This window comes from Botrytis byssoidea (assembly GCF_014898295.1).
Source record: "Botrytis byssoidea strain MUCL 94 chromosome Unknown BBYS_002, whole genome shotgun sequence".
In the NCBI taxonomy this organism is placed as follows: domain Eukaryota; kingdom Fungi; phylum Ascomycota; class Leotiomycetes; order Helotiales; family Sclerotiniaceae; genus Botrytis; species Botrytis byssoidea.
The window spans coordinates 597,333-616,913 of record NW_024065843.1 but is presented as its reverse complement, the minus strand read 5'-3'; the positions used below and the strand labels follow the sequence as shown (position 1 = coordinate 616,913).

Genomic DNA, 19,581 nt, shown 5'->3' with positions numbered 1-19,581 from the left:
TACTACTACCTAGATAAAGATAAATCGACAGATAGATATAGCATTCATCTAGATAGGTCGGGTACCTAAGTAGATAATCGAGTTGGGTAGGTATCTGTCCCCATTGGGTATCGATCCATATAGATTTTAGACTTTATACATGTCTCTATATCAAGACGGTGTCGATCTAATGTCTATCCGGAGAAAGAAAAAGGTACCGATCATACCGGTAGATAAGTCTTGTCCGTCCGTCGAATTTGTATTTGTACGAGTGAGTACTCGTACTTCATTATTTATTTGAATTCCATCTACTCGTAGTCTCGTACCATCTAGTAGGTAGATACTTGAATCCTAGTACTGCAACATAATGATCATATCGGTCGACATGGCCAAGTGGAGACGCCGCCCTCCGTCCCTCTCCTAAGCCCCCTATCTAATAAATATCTATCGATTTTGGTTAGCTCTTGAGTCTTGATTAATAAATTTCGGTGCCAATTGACGTCATTACATACGTCATAAAAAAGCCTTCTTGCTTCAGGTCTCTTATCCCCCTCATAAATTACCATAGCAGTCCCATCCTGTATTTAATCTATTTCCCCAGTCCCACCTCAGCACTAGCTCCATATTTTCTCAACATCCCCTCCTCAACTAATTCATTGGTACGACATGGTACTCGTCCTGCCTACTCCACGAGTTAGCGGGATCAAGTTGCCATGGGTAAAGTAGATGCACTGGCTTTGCGTGAGGAGGGGTATTGGGCTGAAGATATGTAATGAATGCGGTAACAACTTACAAAAACCAAGTACTGTAACACACAGCATAATTCAAAGTGCATAGCTACATGCACCCCACAAGAAACTTGCAAAAGATCAATCAAGCTCGGAACTACCAATAAGAACAACGCAGTACAATTAGATGCAGGCATACAGCAATGACAGTATGTTCACGCACCATAAAGGGCACCTGGCTCATAGCGAGTTGCTACGACGGTTTGGATGGGTCTGATTTACGTGTGATCGCCGAGATTATCGATAAATGTTTCCAGGAATGCTAGTTCTCCTATTTGGCACAATCAGCCGATATCCCATCATAGTGAAACGCAATGTTGCTTGCCTGAGATGTAACTTGATTCTGTTCCTTGTTGATGGAGTTGTATATGAAAAGTAGATATATATTCGGCTTCTAGACGACTATGCATTGAGTCTGTAATACCACTCTAGGCCATTCTTGGCTGAAATGCTGATAATATGCGATGGGTATTGATGGGTTGTGGTGGTTGGTACGCGCGGCGACTGTAAGGAGAAGCTCTTTTTCAAAGCGAATTGAGAAAGGGGGGTTTGGCGCTTCACGGGAAGAATACAACAGCAAATAGTATATTTGAAAGATGGATAATTCGTGAGGATGTTGTGTGAACCTCTTGGATTCCGAGCTCTGAGTTTTGACTGCTGTTGAAAAAACATAATGAGCGGGAAAAATGCTCTATTTATAGAGATCAAATTGATATTATCACACAAATTTTTTCCAACCAACCTCCATTGCATTATTTGTCCTTTGTAGATAGTCCAATTCTAGATCACTTAGTGCTAGTGATGATCGCTTTTCCCCAGATCTTAGACGAAAGATAAGTCTACCCAGTATTTGAAGCTAGAATTTCGTAGATATATCTATTTTTAGTATCATTTCAAGATGCAAAAATATTCAACCAGATCAAGGATGGAATATACACACGTTCGAGGAAATATGTAGAACTGTATTCAACAGCAACCCAATCACATTTCCATCCACAAAGATTTGAAACGACGTCGCGTGTCAAGCTGGCATTTACAACTAAGGTTATGTGGGGAATTTGATAAAAGACGTCACTCAATACTTGTGAGTAGGTATACTTAGTAATTCCACAGATCATTAGCTTCGCACTAGCTCAAGTCTTAGCATCATACAATGAATATCAATTCTGGCAAATGTTTGAAAGACAGAAGATACCTAGTGGGGTAATAGCACGCTTGGAAAAATTCAATGCTCATGAGTTCGTCAAGTCTAGCGTGGCGGCGTCGAATTGACACCAGCAGATCGGTAATTAGAAACCATACCTAATGGTAGTCAGCAGCTACCTTCTGAGTCAAACTAAGCATTCTTCAGCAGATGAACAGATCTTAGTTCTCGTGCGTCAACAACGGTTATACGCTAGATTCTGACTCGGGAAATCACCAACGACGTCTAGACTCTGGACACGTAATTCACCTCGTAATCCATGACCTTCATAACTAACATTGTTATATCGAGTCAATATACACCAGTGATTATACTCTGGCTACCAGAATTGAGTTGATCGACCGATTTTCTTACATGATGTCTATTCGAAATTGGGCCATTTCAAATGGCTGACGTTCATCATGATAATGATTCGAAAAGTTTACGTATCACTAACATCAGTAACAAATATGACTTCGTGAATTATATCAAATCTCGGGTCCTCGGCTATTGTTTGACAGCCCTATACTTCCGCTTTGCCGGAATGTCGATAATCTTCAGGAAACCATCAAATTTCTATCTACGACTAGCTAGTAGCTAATCGTCTACTAAAGTTAGCCAGATACTAGCTTATCGAAAGATAGATCTAAGATCAGTAATCAAGGAGGAACGTCATACCTCTTTGAAGTATTTAAAGAGAAGATCCCCCCAGGATTTGGGATTTTGTGTGTCCCAATCTACTCTCTTTCATTTTTATTCGGTCTCTCCACCCGATTACTCAAGAGATTTTGTCCTCGACCAATGTCACTTCTCGATTGTTTATGATGCTGGATATACGCTCGAACCGGAGCCTTCTCGTTCTTGGGTCTAGCAACACCCCTGCTGGCGTCATAAAGCGAGGCGGACGTCGACAACGGGGCTGTGGAGATCTTCAGACCCTGTGGACACCTAAGACAGCCTAGAACCGGCAGCTCAATCAGTGTGGTTGTACAAGCCACAGATTTCAATGCATTCCCAGCATCTTATTGACACAGTATACACCAGAAAAGCCAAAGGAGATGACTTACAAAGAGATATTACTCCCATGAGCACCTAAATGAGAGATCAAACACTCCGAGGGGAATTCTAGCGAGATGTTACTTGCGGTATGATGTTAGTCGCACTTATAAAGCGACAAGGTTGACGCCGGTGTTGTCGTTGATCAGGAGTTTGATACCATCCACGAGAGGTGGCACGACAGGATCACAATAACTGGAAGCAACACTGGAACCAATACCGGAACCTGTTGGGAGTTGGATGACTAGGAACGCATGGCTAGAGCTCAACAGCAGAATCTTTGACGCTGCATGCATGGAGAAACCCCTTCATCAACTATAGCAATACAAATACATCCAAGACTACAACTAGTTGTTCCACCTGGCTCGTCAAGGAGGAGGGAGGGAATAGAACTCTTTGCAGAATACCGCCTCTTCACAGCTCACGACAATATACTCGAGCTTAAAGTCTTGCTACTGGAATGTCCTCGTTACCCTAAGTCCATACTTTGAGTCTTTGACTGAAGAGGTCACAGGTGATGAGCGCTATCAATCCCCATCTACCTACACACCACAACACAATGGAGTTCGAGATAGCAGCCGTGCTATTTTTGCCAGTTGACTCATTGACTACAGAAGACCCCAGCTATATTATTCGACTCTTCCACTTGGATGAAAAAACTCTCATGCATATTCACTTCTTTATTTAACCCAAAGCATGTTCATTTGCTTTACTTTACTACAATATACTAACAAGGGTGATAAGACTAGATGCTTTGAACGAACGTTTTCGTCTCGTTTACTCATGCTGAGTATTTAATCGGACTGAAATAAGAGGACAGGATAGCTTTCGTTGGAGGATATATCAGAGGAAACACTCAACAGATATTGAAGAAAAGAGACCCGTTGCTTCATTCATTCTTCCACTTGCTATACGAAAATAATGCTATACAAATTTGATATACTATTCTAGTTTTAATCTAGCAATAATTTGTTCCTCACTAAAGTAACCAGTGAACGGGAACTTACAAACATGCCACTAGGAATTATTAGTCCGCTCTTTAACATTCGCTAAAACTCCACGGATGACCTCTTCCATTGTGCATTGCCCTTATATGTTGTTCTCGCTTAAAGACTTCCTTACAATAGATTTCTATAGTATTATTCATCATAGCAATGAGAAATATTGTTCTCTATTCCACTTGCTCTGCAGGCTTTGATCTCCATGGCTCAAGGTATTCTTTACTCTCTCAATACTCTCAATACTCTGAAACCTCCAGTCTTTGATATTAGTTATTCGTTGTGATATATCCATTCGACTTTTCTTCCCCTCAGAACAATCCGAAAATTCTGTTATTATACCACCTTCGCTTTCACCCAATCTTGCGAGTGTGTTCGACACGATATTCTATCACCATAAAGCTAATTAATCATCCTTTCTCTTTGTTTCGAGTATTCCCGCATCGTCATTATCAAAACTCATCACGAACCATACCTCATCCCCATATCCTATACTTCCAACTCTTGGTCAGTACCTAGTCAAACAGTAATATAGTTCTCCACTTACTCTACGCTCAAACTCCAGACCTGGACTTAGGTTCAATCACATCGAGTATAATCATTCCCAAAGAACCATACGTTACAAAAAAAGATCAATATAATAATGCAATATTCGAAGCCGCTATGTAAATAACCCTCAATTTTGCTATTATGGAAACCTTTAGTACCTTTATCTTTTTATACTTACTGCTTGCGTATGCCTCTCCAATGCTATCATATCACCATCTCTACATCAATTTCATCACTCGTGCAGCTCCTCTTGACGAAATTACCTCCTCCGGCCACTTACATATGTAGAAAAGAGACCCTCCCACTGATTATCTCTTATATTACGAGTAAAATGGTCGCAAAGCTCGTAATCAATCCTTCTACTGATAATCTTACAAGTAATGATCTCAATTTCTAATCAAGACCTCGTATTTTCATCCTCACTCCCGTTATACTTCCCTCCCGGGGCCGCCAACCATAATTTATCCGTAAACCCTTCCACAAAAGCCCTGGGATTATTATTCACAAACATAAATTCAAAGAAGAAACCACTCTCATTCTATCTCCAATACGAGAAAGTGAAATGAATACATACACTACGCAAATTTCATTCCTGAATCCTCACAATATTTTCTCTCCTCCTCTTAAGGTTACCTCTTTGAATCCATGCACGTCTTCATACCCCCGCCTCCTCTCGCAACTCTCTCTTTTTCAACCCATAACTTCGATATTCAAACCCCAAGAACCCCCCCCCCCCCCCAAGAAAGTAACGAAAATCAAAGAATACCAAAAGAAGAATCCTTCATCCAAGCACAAAGAAAGAGCTATCGATCAAGGCCCCACAGATTCAGTAACCAGATGCTCACCCCCTGACATATATACATACACACACACTTCCACCACACACCTTCACTCACTCACCACCATTCCATCCCATCTCAAGTACTACCATGTACGTAGCATCCCGACCCATCACACATACATCCCCAACTATCCAGCTAATAAATTCAGCACCCCAGGCTACGAGACAGAATACTAACTAACCTTCACCCATTGTGAACATCTGGAAAAGAATCAAGAAGTGATCATTTTATAGATGTTCGAATATTCAACTTGAATCTACGATCTTCTTATTTTTGAACTACACTTATACTATGCTATGCAGTCCTTTTCCTTGGAATTGGATTATACACAGCTGACCTAGTCCAACATCCTTCCCTGGTCTCTCATCCCATCCCATCCCATCCCACAACATCAAAGCATCTCAAAATCATCTACCGAATAATTAGTCACATTCTACTGGTAACTCTACAAGCTCATTCATTTTATCTTCAGAACTCACATATGTGCTTAAATACTCATACCGCACACACGTTTCCCTATATCTACCTTCAATCGCATCCCCACTCTCAGCACCGGCCCCATGCTCTTCTCCAAGATTGTCCTACTTCTATATCGCTTAGTGTGTAAGAACTGATGGATAGATGAACAGGCAAGTACATCTTGGGATTCATTCTGTTATATCAATCATCAAATATAAATATAAATCAAACAAAGAGGACTGCAAGTATCGCACAATACAGAAATTGTAGCATTCCTCATCCGCCCATGAAAAGAAGATAATAATGTATGCATTGTTTCGTTAACGCGACCTCAAAAATCCTATCACCAAACCATCCTTAAGTACGACTACGCTGTGACGCGACGAAAGAATCAAAACGCCTCAGACAATCATATCATATCACTCGTAAGAACCGCGGATACTGCATTTCTTTCCATTCACCCCCTTTTCCTCTCTTTTGTCACTGATCCTCATCAGATCAACCCCGCTCTTGCTGCCTCCCCACCTCCATCGCCAAGTACTTCCTCCATTCTAGCCTTTCCCTTCCCAATACCACCTTCGCCAACTCCCATCCTCCTTGCCACATATCTCTGTGCGATAACACCCACACCCAAACTCAAGGTCTCCTCCACCCATTCTGCAACCCATTCACGGGGGTCCACTCCTCCACTCTCTATAATTTGTTGAATCTCCTCTGGTAATCCTGCATGCGCATTCTCTGATTCTGTACCAAAGAAACCGGATTTTTCTTTAGAGGGTGAAGATGTGGATGTTGGGGTTAAAGGAGCTGGAGCATCGAGCCATTGAATCCATTTAGCAGGAATGGCTTGCGTAAGTGTATGGAAAGTGATGCTATGGATTGGGTCTTGGAGATAAATAGCGAAGGATATCAATTCATCCGGTTTTGGTTTTTCGTCAACCACACCTCCTTCTGCCTCCTTTACTGGACCTCCTTGGAACAAATCTTCTGGTGCTTCATGAGTAATCGCTTGGACAGCCATGAAAATATCGCTGCTGCGGACGGGATTTGATTCGCTAAGATCTTCAGTAGCTCGCTGAGCGGCGAGTTCGAGCCCACCATGCGCATCAAAATATTCCTTCGAATAGGCTTCTGCGCTTACGCGGACGAGCTTCGTTCCTTCGATAAGTCCTTTAACGGAGCCAATATCACGATTGTCGGTTCCTACGCGCCACCAAGGTCCATCGCTCCATCCTGCATTACCTCCAGTATAACCAGCTTCTGATGCGCGACGTGCTGTGGATTCGTGACCACGTTGAATGACAAGCAGATCTCCTCCTTCAACTTGAGCCATCACACGAGAAAATGTAGAATAGATGAGAGGGTCGAGAGAGGGATATCCAATTAAATCATGGGTGATGTGGATTTGGAGTCGTTCGTGGGATGAAATAGGTGGTGCGAGAGTATGAAGAATGTTCGTAAAGGTTGGAAGAGCTCTAGATGTCAACTCACCACCTGCGATTCCAATTAGCACTTGTTCACTTGCCAGTTCATCAAGTCAAAATGTTACCAAAGCCTCTAAGAACTCCAACGTTTCCCTTAACTTGTTCTGCCCATCGTTTAGCTTCTTCATTTTGTTGTATTTCCTTCACTGCAGCTTGAGCGTGGTTGACCGCGGCACTAGCTGTCGCTGTTGCTGTTGCAAAGACGCTTCCCCATGACCATCCTCCACCTGCTGAAGGGGCTTCAGTAGCAGGCTGAGAAATTGGAGCTTTCTTTTCCGCTTCTTGAAGATCGCTACTAGTTGCGGAAGGAGTAAAACTAGTATGGAACGATCGAGTACTGTCAACAGATTTTCGAGGTAAAGCAGATTTCTCCTCGCTTGATCTGTCCTCACTTCTGCGAGAAGCTGGTGGAGGAGTCGCTGTATTTGAACGTTTCACTTGTTGAATTCGTGGTGTGTGTGGTCGACTTGGTTGTTGTGCTCCAAGGTTTTCAAGTTCCGCAAGTAAATCTTGTTCTGATTGAGAAGGTTGTTTTGTTTTATGTGATTTGGAAGGCCCCTTGGAAGAAGGTGCTTTAACTTGAACTTCATCAATGCCTTCCAAAAGTTCATTCAATTCATCATCAGTGGGAGCTGGCTTTGGTTTCTTTGAAGCCATGATTGGAAGTTGTGTATCAATTGGGAAGGGGGATCAGAGGATGAACAATTATGGGAAGTATTTGCTGATTATGGAATGATTTGAACCCGTCAGAAGAATGATATAATAAGTGATATTCACTTTGACTGTCATCTGTCTTCAAGCTCTATTTTGACGTTATTGATAAAGCAAATAAAGGAAGGTCTCAACATCAACATGATATGGGGCAAGGCTAACGTAACCTGGGATGGATCTGTGACTGGCTCCAGCCACAGTTGAGGCGTTTAAGCACCAAGCACCGAGCACCGCCATCTAACATTTTACGACAGCCGCAAACCCCAAATTGAATCGAAATAACCTTTTTAAAGCAGTAAAATGAGAATCTGACCGACTACGATACTTTTGAACAACAATAGCTTTATGTCTTAAAAATAGCATGTAGTTGATCATCGATATCTCTTGCTAATTCTCCTATAAAGTTTCTAAATCAATTTGTACCCCTTTCCTCAAAACATTTTGGTATACATTTTCTTCCGGTTGCATATAGACCTGCAAAACTCAAGTTTGAGACCTTGTGGACAAAAACTCGAAACTCTTTGGGTTGGAGCCAGCACAACACATCGTGTTGGTTTCATTTTCTTCGAATCAATTCGTTGAGAAAACTTTGGATTTCCCTTCAATATGGCGCGAACTAAAGTTCCTCCTATTGCGACTCAAGATTCTACTTCTCATATTGAGAAAGGAGTTGGTTCTTCCGAGTCTCAAGAAACTTCATCTAGTTCTTTTACATCATTTTCCTCAACCCCAACATGCCCCAATTGCAGTATTACATTTGCAGAACTATCAGATATGGTGAGTCTATCTTTACATAAATCCTTCTTACTTCATGTCAATCATTTGATGCTCATGAAATGTAGGACTTTCGTAGTCACGTGGCTGCATGCAGTCGGCCATCCACAGCGGAATCAGTGGGAACTATTACTACTTCAGGTAGTTCTCTATCACCACCTCCTACTTCACTTGAGAATGTATATGCTTCAGCAAAATATTTATCCAATAAGGATGGGCCGAGACCAGATTTGCATTTCGATTACAATGCAGCTCAAGAGCCTGCTATTGCCATCGCTGACGCTGACGCCGACGAAGAAGATTTCGATCCAGAAAATCATGATCGGATTCGACCATACATCGATCCAAATTCTGAATTCGACTACTATGATCAAGCCGAGGGTCATGAAGAGCACGATGTAGATATCAATGATCCAGATATTGGTCTCAAGTTCAAATATCCCAAGCTTCCCCCGGTGGAGCACTTCGAAAAATACCTGAAAAATCCTAGCGAAATGTCATATGATGAACTATACAAAAGAGCTGCGATTGTGAGCACAGTAAGTAACCGTCGCTGCTTGTTTTCCCCTAGTTTCCTCTCTGATATTACATTTAATATCGTGCTTTATATTGTGTGGGGTAGAAGAACAGGATTAACAATTCCAATAGACTGTTTTAGCTGCTTGGCAAAGGGAGTTTGATGCAATTGATGAGGAAATTTACGCATATGAATCCCAGGAGAAAGAACGACTTCAATTCGAAAAGGAGGCCGAGAAAGCCCTAGAAGAGGCAGACAGACTTGCCGAGCAATTGGACAGAGATGAACTGGTAGCTACTGCAAAACATTACGCAGTGGAATTGAAATCAAAGACTCCAGACTGGACAACTTTCATCAATAAGTATCATAAAGACGATGAATTTCGTCTACGTCTCGAAAGTCTTCGGGACCCACAATTCAGAGCCAAACTTCAAAGACAGGCTTTCGTTAGAGAACAAGAGAAGCAAAAGCTTAAGCAAAAGGAACTAAAAGAGTCAAATAAGCTAAAACTTCTCAACGAGCCACTGCCTGAGATTAAATTGACTAAAGAAGAGATAGAAGCCGAGAAAAGAAAAGCAGGACGTCTGATAGATCCCACAAAGTGGGATGACATGAAGCAAGCTGAGGTATACGGTTTTGAATATTCTTCCCATCCAAAACATATTGGTGCGCAACCAATTCCATCGGCCTCTAGAAAGCGTGGTGGTATGGGAGAAATAGATATGAGTGAAGGTAGAAGTGGTCGAGCTCAACGAATGGCTACGAGGAAAATGTACGATCTAAGTACACCAGAGGATGAATCAGACGGTTTACCAGCAAAACGACAACGCAAGGTTCGAGTTCTTGACGATGCTATTGGAGAGTTATCAAAGTCTCCTCGAAAACAAAGCCGAAGTCAAACCCCCATCAGAAGAACTTTTCCATCGGGGAAACCCATTGGAAGGCCACCAAAATCTTTGTCAAAGCTCAAGGATGTTCAGCTTGCATCTGGCGAAGATGAGACGATACTTGAAGATGAATCCATTAAAGACGAAGATATTTCTCGACATCTCCTGCCAGCCGAACAAGAGCAACTACAGCAATCGGCCGAATTACTTGTTAATCAAATCGCCGAAGAATTACCCGCTGAACCGGTTGTAAAAAAGAAGCATGCAGGTGGTAGGCCACGGAAGCATCCGCTTCCCGTTCCTGCTCCTGTGGCTGTTGTTGACGTTATGAACCCCGCAGAACAAAATACTACAGCAGTATCCGAGACCCCTGCGGCAATCGTACCTCCTATCAAGCCCAAGGCTAAAGTTATCAAACCAAAGAAGCAACCAGCCAAGTCAGCCAAATCCGGTGGCCGGGTCAAGAAGGAAGCTAATATCGAACCAAGTGCCGAAACTGAGGAAGAAAATGCAATCTTGCCAACAACCGAGCACGATGATGACTCGGATTCAGAAGCAACTGAGGCGATCAACTCAAGGCGCGACAGCTCATCATCGCAGTCAACTATCTCTTCTTATGGTAATCGTCAAATCAATTGTTCTTCCACCCATGAGCAGACCCTAATTCGTGAACCTCGAACAGCTACTAGAAATCGTGCAGCAGCATCCGTCGAAAAGTCAACTTCAATTCAAGAGTCCCCCAGGAAAGTTGTACGAGGAAAACGTAATAGTAGATCGAGCGAAACTCCTGTCGCCAATTCTCAATTACTAAAGGCACGGAAGCCGCGTGGAAAACAGGCAACGATTGAGGAGGATGAAGAAGCGGAGCCGTCACATGAACCAATCATCAAGAAAGAAGCGACTCCAACCGCACATCCGATAACCTCACCTTCATCGTCCCGAACTAAACGCAAGCGAACAGTTGAAATCAATTCTGACGCGCCAACAGCTCCGAGTGCTTCCCCTACCAAGAAGGCTCGTAAAGGTCGCCCTACCAAATCCTTATCAGCGCCCTCCGAGGGGTCTCTTATTATTTCGGCTTCATCGTCAAAAATCAAGATAAACAAGAGGGCTAAAGGACCTCTTGCAAGAATTCTTCCACCTCGTGAACCCAGTACTCGAGCTCGTCGGGCTCCAAAGGCTATTCGAAATACCGATGATGCCAACGAGGATGAAGAGGATGAAGATGAGTTGCAAATGCCAGCAACAGAATATGAAAGGTATCAAGCTTTGGCTGACCCAAGGAGTCCCATTACATTGGGAAAGAGAATTCGAAAAAGCGTCATTGATCTCAGAACAGCTATGGAAGGTGGTGATGATGAGGATGGCGATGACGAGTTTGAGGGGTGATTGGGCTTGAAACATCCCATCATTCTCATCATGATGGCCAGTCTCCCGGGTGATATGATTATCTGTGTTTGTGACATTCATTTTATCATTATCTTCAAGTTTCGAACCTTCACCGGAACCAATAGCCTCTTATCACAACTCACTCAAAATTGGCAAAACACCGGCAGCGTACGATTCTTGCTACCATTCCCAGCCGCAAAAGAACGATCCTCCTTTTTTATCGATGCCGTCGATCGAATCTATACGAACTAAAAAGGACCCGAAGCAATATTTTTCAAGGCCCTTTCCATGACGAACGACTGTCTTACACAACAAAAAGTACATAAATTGAACGAACCTCACGAGGTGCAACTGTTACATTTTCTTTCATTTTGACTTAGCATCGTGTATTCATCCTTGTCCATAATTAGTACACGAAAATCATTGGACATATTACACGGCGGCGCTCTTTTTGGGGTCCAGCGCAAAAATTGGATTTTTCCTTCATTTTATATAAGCGAAAACACGGTTGAAATAATTGCTTAATTATGGTCATTGTCTTACTGTTACAATGGCCGGTCGGAAGGGGTATCTGTATTTCCTAATGAATATATGAGTATGGACTCGGATATTGTGGGTGCATTTATATATGCATTGGAGGGTTCTCGGGGTTGGGATAAATGGGGGTTGTCCCTTTACACATATATCTTACGGTCTTGGAGTTTTGGTCCAGCGGCATTCAAATTTTCTCTTCTCTTTTTTTGTGCATGGATTATAGGAATGTATGGTGTCGGTGTATATTTCACGCCTGGAAATATAGAGATATAGCGTAACAAAAATGGAATAATTGAAAACTCGACCAGAGCTATGATTTATTGACAACAAGAATAAGATGATGTGTGCTTCTATATGCGTTGAAAGCTGGACTTGTATCCTGGGCCCTGGACGTGTGATTGTATTGTCGACGCACCCAAGAAGTAGGTATCTTACGAAGTCTACCACAAGTTAGAGCAATTGCACTTATACGTCCCAGTTCATGTCTAAAGGATATACAACGAAACTTCGCCAGCAGATTTACTACAGTGTAAGAGCGAAAAAGATTGGGTTAAACTTCTCACTTGAATTTAGTTCTTCCTGATGATTTGCTACTTGGTTCAGTCCCACTCAGTCGATCTCTTTATCTTCATTTTCATCTTCATCTTCAACAAGTTGAGTTGGAGAGAGATTTGTTTTATCAAATTGGGAGTCATTGAGGTGTCTGATCCACTCTCTGTATATATCTTCCAGTATTCGTAATTCGTGTTTGTTTTCCATTACCTATATCAATACCTATGTACCTATGAAATATGAAAATCGTTCATCTTCGTTATGTTTATTATGATATCCATACCCAGATCCTTGTGACCACAAGAAAATACCATTCATCATCAATTTCATATATCTCAGAGCCATCTCACGGCTCAAACCACATATTTATATCCAACAAAGCAACCATGCATTCCCACTCCCTCAATGCATAGCGAACGATTCGCCCGCGGCTCTCCTCCCACCAAACCCATCGGCCGTGGAATTCCTCACTCCAAACGCACTCGCCACGAAACCGACCCCTCCAAACGCGACGCAAAACCACAAGCCCGTGCTATACTGCTCGAGATTTCCCTTCCCCTTATCAATATCGACTGCCTGCACCACGGCGCTCGCGAGCGCCAATCCCACGCCGCTCCCAATCTGAAACGCGGTATTGATCATGCCGCCGCAGAGACTCTTGACGCTCACCGGGACGCTGCTCAGCAGGATGATCGTGCAGGAACAGTATACGATTGTGACGGCGGCGACAACGAGGAGAGAGGTGGGGAGGACGTGCGCCCAGAAGGATGTAGAGGTTGATGTGAGCAGGGCGGCGGGGATGGGTGAGGCCATCATCATGAGCATGCCGATGAGAAGTACGGATTTGGTGTTGTAGCGCTCGAGAATCTTGCCGACGGACATGGAGAATATGAAGCCGGTGGCGCCCATAGGGAGGAAATAGAGAGCCGTGGTGCCGGGGGAGAGACGGTTGATTTCTTGGGCTATGAGGACGATGTAGTAGAGGACTGTTTGGTAACCGCCGTAGCATACTTGAGAGTTTGTGTTAGTATGGAAAATTGCACTCCATGAAAGGTGGGAGTGAAGAGAAAGGAGAGAGAAAAAAGAAAAAATTCAACTCTACCAAATCCCGAAATCCACAACGCAGCAAAATTCTGTATTTTCCAAAGCGAAAGCGGCATAATCGGATGCGAAGCCCTCTTCTCCACATATACAAAAATCCCCAAAACAGCGACCGAGAGAATCAACAAAACGATGATGAAAGCTTTACTCCATCCATACACCCCTCCACTCGACAAAACAAATGAAAGCAGAATAAGTCCGCCAGTCGACAATCCCGCACCCAGCAGATCCAAGCTCGGTTTCTCCTGTCCCTCCAGCCTATCCTTCGGCAGAATAAACTGACCCAGTACTCCCAAACTCCCCGTCAACGCAGCAGAAACATAGAACAGATATCTCCACCCCAGACTCCCCGTCAAGAAGCCTCCAAAAATCAGTCCCGCGCAGAATCCCACCGCTCCCGAAGCCGCAAAGAACGATAACGCAATCGTACGATCTTTAGCCACAAAATACGACGAGATAATTCCCACCGCAGAAGGAACCGTCATCGCGGCTCCGATTCCCTGCAGCGCGCGGAAGATAGCAAGTTGAATAAACGACGTCGCGAAACCATTTGCAATTGTCCAGATGGAAATCCAAAGCATCCCAATGAAGAAAATAAGCTTTCGTCCAAATCGATCACTCAATACACCAGCCAGCAATAGGAACCCTCCAAAGGTTAATGTGTACGCACTAATCAACCATTGTAAATCACTTGCTTTGGCTCCGAATTCTTTTTGGATGGCGGGTAAACTGATGTTGACTCCAGTCATGAAAACGTTATCCATAAGCTGTGCTCCGCATGTTGTGAGAAGAATGAGGGCACCGCGTAGACTTTTCACACTGCCGATATCCGGGTATGAAGTTTCTGGCAGATTTCTCGATGGTTCCTCGACTTGCAGCTCGAAATAATCGCGTGGAGTGGCACTCCCGCTTCCATTTGCTAGTCCCTGGCCATTTCGGTGCGAATGCACACCCGGTGTATTAACTGCCGAAGAAGGAGAAGGCGGACGAGTTGAATATGGTGTATTGAATTCGCTGGGTAATTCTCTGATCGTACTGATAGGACCCGGTTTTGCAGCTTTGGGAAAAGAAATTGTGGTATTATCCTTTTCTTTCCCAGAATCGCCCTCTCTCGAAGATTCCCCATGCGCTTCAAGATACGCATCCTGATGACCACTGATAACACTGGCTGTCCTTGTCAAACTCTCCAGATCCTCCGCGCGCATACTATCGCGAAAAGCTAAACGTCCAGATACATTTGAGCGGCGACGAGGTTGTGATGCAATTCCTACACCGTGCGGATCTTCATATTGGGAGTTCCTTCGTTCGGGAACCGGAAGTGTGTTATGTTGGCTGGTGGATGCTTCGCCATTTGAAGCTGATATTGTGAAGACTATTAGCTCTGGAATTTTCTTGAAGGACTACAGAGATTTCTGCGTTGGTGAGGATGAAGTAGAACTTACGAGACATGGCTGGGGAAAAAACAACACCAAACTGTTGATTGATATCAAATTGACTGCGAAAGAAAGAAGTTCAAAGTTATAACGAGCACTTGGCCCTCGAAGATAAAGACAAAGATAAGTTGGGCAACAGCTCATACAATTCATCCATTTCATGTAGCAACGCACAACCCCATAATTTTGAAAAAATCAACATCATCGATAAGCCTGAAAATTCCCCGCCGAATAAGTTATGGGTACAATCACACCTTATCGACCATGAAGGGTCTTTTTTCTCCTCAATTTTTTCTGCCTAGGAAAGTTTTCCGATAGCTATCCCTGTTTCTATCAAGAACCTAGCGGACCAGCGAGTCAAGACATATGCGAGGGCTCCACATAGAAAGACAACGCGAGAACGCCTAAAATCATAGTGGGGATTTTCTACTTCACTTGATGATTTTTCTTCAAAGCTTGCATTTGCATGTGATATGGTCTGGTAATATATTAACCAGCGAGCCAGCCACTTAAAAATACATATTCTCGGAGATGATGACTACATAACAAAACGGGAAGGTATTTGCCCGCATATCCAATGTACCGAAGTGTTTGATAGCCCTTGAACTATCTGTATTCGGTTCGGTTCGGATGCCAATCTCGATGAGGGGTTCAAGCTTGCGCTTGCAGCCTTATACGTTTGCAGATCTTTCAAGGACATGCTTCAGGGCCCGCCACTACAATACAAAGAGACGGCCCAAATCCAATCCAGTCCAGTCCATACTTTCATTGCCTTTCACAAATGACAGATTTGATTCAAAAGAAAGAGGAGAGTTCTGGTACAAGGAGGATCAAAGTTTAAGAAATTATTCCAATTCTAGCGGATGTGAAATTGAACGTCTCCAACTCTTATAGTGAGATTTATTCAACTAATCATACTCAATGATATACAGCTCCTTGCGCCACCATTATATTTTCGGTCAAATACTCCGTCCTGTACAATACTTTCCCACATCTGGGAGGGGAATAGAACGCCAAATCAAATCCCGACTATATGCAAATGTCCTAGCTTTGGCGCGCCATGTTATCCATATACTGTTGCTTCTTCCCGTAATCATCTAATCCAGAACTCCGTCGCCTTTCAATTCAATGGTCCATATTTTGGTGGAACTATTGAAGAATATCATATGATGTAATGAAGAAATAGTAGCGAAGAAGTAAAATCGCTTAGCGAATTTAAAGAAGTGAAAATAAAAGGTGGTAAACTATTATTCTATAGATCCGTGAAGATTGGCTCTTCGTAGTGCCAGGAATCACGAAATCTTTCGATGGAGCTCGAATGCCGTGAAGTGACAGGCTGTATCGACCGTTTGGAAAGATAAAATGGTTAGGAGACCGGCGCGGAATCTTCGGTTTTCTTAACTTCTCCCTTCATCTTCTCCTCGTTTTTCTGTCTCGCATCGGCGGCTTTTTGTTCGTCCTGTTTACGTTTGTCTTCAGCTTTTTGTACTTGATTGGCCTTTTTCTCGGCTGCAGTAAATATCTTATTCTCTGCGGCTCGCTGAGCTGGCGAAGGTTCGGATGCATCATGGGATTGTGATTTTGGCTGTTCTTCTTTGATCGGTTGTTTACTTACGGATGGTGTGTCATCTTGTTGAGCTTCCTGTGCGGCCTTTTGCTTCGCTTTTTCCTTAGCTTCCTCTGTAGCTTTTTGTGCTTCTGCTAACTTCTTGGCTTCCTTCAACTTCTTGGCCTCTTCTAGTTTCTTTGCATTTTCAGCGGCTTGCTTCGCCTCCTCTGCTCTTTGCGCATCCGTCTTTGGTGGTGGCTGGGCTGCCTTTTGTGGTTCCATTGGCACTTGAATATCTTGCTTCACGGGGATCCATTCCATTTTATCATCGTCGAAGTGGTGGCTTAGGGTTAAGTTAGCAGAGATATTCCAGGGTTAAAATCGTGATTCCGTCAAACATACCCTTCAAATTCAGTCAAGGTCAATGACTTTTCATGATATTCTGCCTCCAAAATTTCTTTGTAGGCGAAAGGAATCTTGGCTGGAGCTCCCTCGAAGAAGGTGTCTCGTAATGGAAAGATGTAGGTATCCTATGATTATTAGCGCAATCCAGCTCGCCGTGTTCCCAAAAGAATTACCCTATATTCATGACCATCCTTGCAGCTCATCATTCCCTCCCCGGCAGGATGTGTATAATTATATCTGGCAGTTGTGATGTCAATGAACAAGCCACTCGTAGTATCGACCCATCGTGCATCAATGACATTCAAGTTGTCCGATTGCTCCCTGTTAATATAATGAGGGTTGACCTCTAGCATATAATCTCGGCCTTCCGGAATGCGCGGAGTTTTGTAGTGGAAAACAGTCATATTGTAGTAAGAGGCGAGAAAGTGCATCGAAGCTTCGGAAACTTGGACATCGGAGTCGGAATCCCATGGTAGAATCTAAAAATTTGTGAGATTTGTGAAGAAATCGGAATGTTTGCAGAGTCGTTCCTACCTTACGATTCCACCACCAGCCGAGTAAAGTACCATGCATGAGCCATGTTTCCACTCCAATATCTGAAAAAGTAGCTAGGTAGGTTTGAATGAGATTCGAAAGTGCTTGTCTGCGTTCTCTGTAGCCCAATTGCTTGTCGGCAAATCTATACGGATAATGTTAGGTCCCGTCATTGTGTATTGTAGCAAGAATCTACCCATAGAAATTACATACCGGCCATCGTAATGCGGATGGAAGCTATTAACCTCGCCATGTTAGCATTGAATTCCAAATTTACTTCGAAAACGCTTGGTTCTCGAGTTTTCATTGAATGGTAAAAATACGTACACACTCTCATCTGTTAGGAATAATTCCGTTAGCTGGGTTTCAACTAAACATAAACTCTAATGCTCATGGACCGGACAATTCGAACAGGACCGTAGTCGCAGGTTCCGCCACAACAAACTCTCTTTAGGAAGAAAACAAGAACTTACGAAAATATTTCCCGCTTGGATCACCTCTCCTTCCGCTCATGTCCTTGTGTAACTTTGTGCGCACACTGTAAAAGTCGGCATCTCGTTTTTGAATTGCCAGCGCCGACACAATGGACAAAAGTCCGGGTAAAGTGATGATCCACGAAATGCGCATTGTCGATTATCGCGATATGGTGATCAGCTTACAGAAAGCAATTTCGACAGGGTTGAACAACCGTCTTGGCGCGGCTTTTGTAAATTGCGGACGTGGGATGAAAGGATGTGCCAAGAGATGGATGATCGACTTCTCAATTGTGTAGGTATAGAATGAAGCTGCTGTTGTATGTCAAGCAAAGAGGTACAAGAGAGAGAGGGGGGGAAAGATGAAGAGAGATAGAGAGAGATAGAGAGTACCAATGCAATATGTGGAAAATGTAAAGATTGAAATGCAATGGAGAATGAAGTGAAATAGTCTTGATTCAAGGAAAATAAAAAAGGGACGTGGGGAAGCACACGATCAAGTACTCCTTTGGTACTCGTCACCCAAGACAAGGGATATATTCCAAGAAGCAATTGAGTGGAGACGGATCTTACTAGCTTTCTATAAAATGTGATCAAGCAAACAGCTTCCAGGTTACGGGAGTTATGAATGTTAAGATATTGAGAAATTAAGGCGGCGTGAGGAGGAAGCATGTATTTTTATTCAATTCGCCGCTTAGGAAGAATTAAAGTAAAGGGAAAGAAAAATATTGAGTGATTATTGGATGAATCGGAAAGTCGTCGTGGGTTCAAGCATCAGCCTCCCAAATAATGCTCCAAGATTGTATTTACTATTTACTGCACAGTACCTAGCTACCATTATCATCATTATTAGTAGATGAGGGATTTGTGGGATATGAGAAGCTGGCATCAATTATTAGCGCTTGCTTCTGTTTGAAGTGAAAAGGTTAAATCAAAATCTAGGAGCAGCAAAAGTCCTGTGCCTGATCGATTCTATCCATCTCAACTTTTCAGATACCTAGTAGGTCGTCAGACGGTGGTCAGTCAAAACAACTAATAATACTCAGTAGCTCAATGAAGATACGACAAGTCCCTATTTTATTCGTCTATTTATCTAATTTACAATATGTTGTCACTAACTACCTACGTAGTTCAATGTCATTCCTGGATTATTACATCGCAGCATCCATTTGGCTGGGATTCGACCTCAATACCTCGCAATGCAGTACCCAGAGAAAAAAGCTCAATTGGTTTTGGTGCGTAAGCAGCATGCGGTTTGCTACACATGGATTACGACGCTTTGGACCTAACTTTAATTCTCCTGCTCACATCTCTCTTTTTGAATTCCCAGAGGTTTCAGATTGATCTAGGGTGAGCATGGTTAGAATGGCGTGGTATATCGTCA

The 19,581-nt window shown here is 43.1% G+C and overlaps 5 protein-coding genes across 5 annotated transcripts; 1 reads left to right on the top strand and 4 right to left on the bottom strand.

The window, feature by feature from the left end:
* Positions 1-3,113: 3,113 nt before the first annotated feature.
* Positions 3,114-3,302, bottom strand: EAE97_000965 (uncharacterized protein; the record flags this gene model as incomplete). Its single annotated transcript, XM_038871475.1, has 1 exon — positions 3,114-3,302. The coding sequence occupies one exon, from the start codon at positions 3,300-3,302 to the stop codon at positions 3,114-3,116; it is 189 nt and encodes a 62-aa protein (XP_038737376.1).
* A 3,045-nt stretch (positions 3,303-6,347) lies between these two features.
* On the bottom strand, positions 6,348-7,995 carry EAE97_000964 (uncharacterized protein; the record flags this gene model as incomplete). Its single annotated transcript, XM_038871474.1, has 2 exons — positions 6,348-7,348; positions 7,404-7,995. The coding sequence occupies 2 exons, from the start codon at positions 7,993-7,995 to the stop codon at positions 6,348-6,350; spliced, it is 1,593 nt and encodes a 530-aa protein (XP_038737375.1).
* A 660-nt stretch (positions 7,996-8,655) lies between these two features.
* EAE97_000963 (uncharacterized protein) lies at positions 8,656-11,616 on the top strand (the record flags this gene model as incomplete). Its single annotated transcript, XM_038871473.1, has 4 exons — positions 8,656-8,826; positions 8,892-9,362; positions 9,472-10,846; positions 10,910-11,616. The coding sequence occupies 4 exons, from the start codon at positions 8,656-8,658 to the stop codon at positions 11,614-11,616; spliced, it is 2,724 nt and encodes a 907-aa protein (XP_038737374.1).
* A 1,488-nt stretch (positions 11,617-13,104) lies between these two features.
* Positions 13,105-15,252, bottom strand: EAE97_000962 (uncharacterized protein; the record flags this gene model as incomplete). Its single annotated transcript, XM_038871472.1, has 3 exons — positions 13,105-13,712; positions 13,805-15,160; positions 15,246-15,252. 3 exons carry the CDS (start codon positions 15,250-15,252, stop codon positions 13,105-13,107), a joined length of 1,971 nt encoding a protein of 656 aa, XP_038737373.1.
* An 803-nt stretch (positions 15,253-16,055) lies between these two features.
* Positions 16,056-18,798, bottom strand: EAE97_000961 (uncharacterized protein). Its single transcript, XM_038871471.1, has 8 exons — positions 18,198-18,798; positions 18,052-18,061; positions 17,938-17,961; positions 17,725-17,869; positions 17,364-17,669; positions 17,188-17,315; positions 16,852-17,128; positions 16,056-16,695 (listed from the first exon to the last, which is right to left on the bottom strand). The coding sequence occupies exons 1-8, from the start codon at positions 18,349-18,351 to the stop codon at positions 16,603-16,605; spliced, it is 1,137 nt and encodes a 378-aa protein (XP_038737372.1). The 5' UTR covers positions 18,352-18,798; the 3' UTR covers positions 16,056-16,602.
* Between the last annotated feature and the right edge of the window lie 783 nt (positions 18,799-19,581).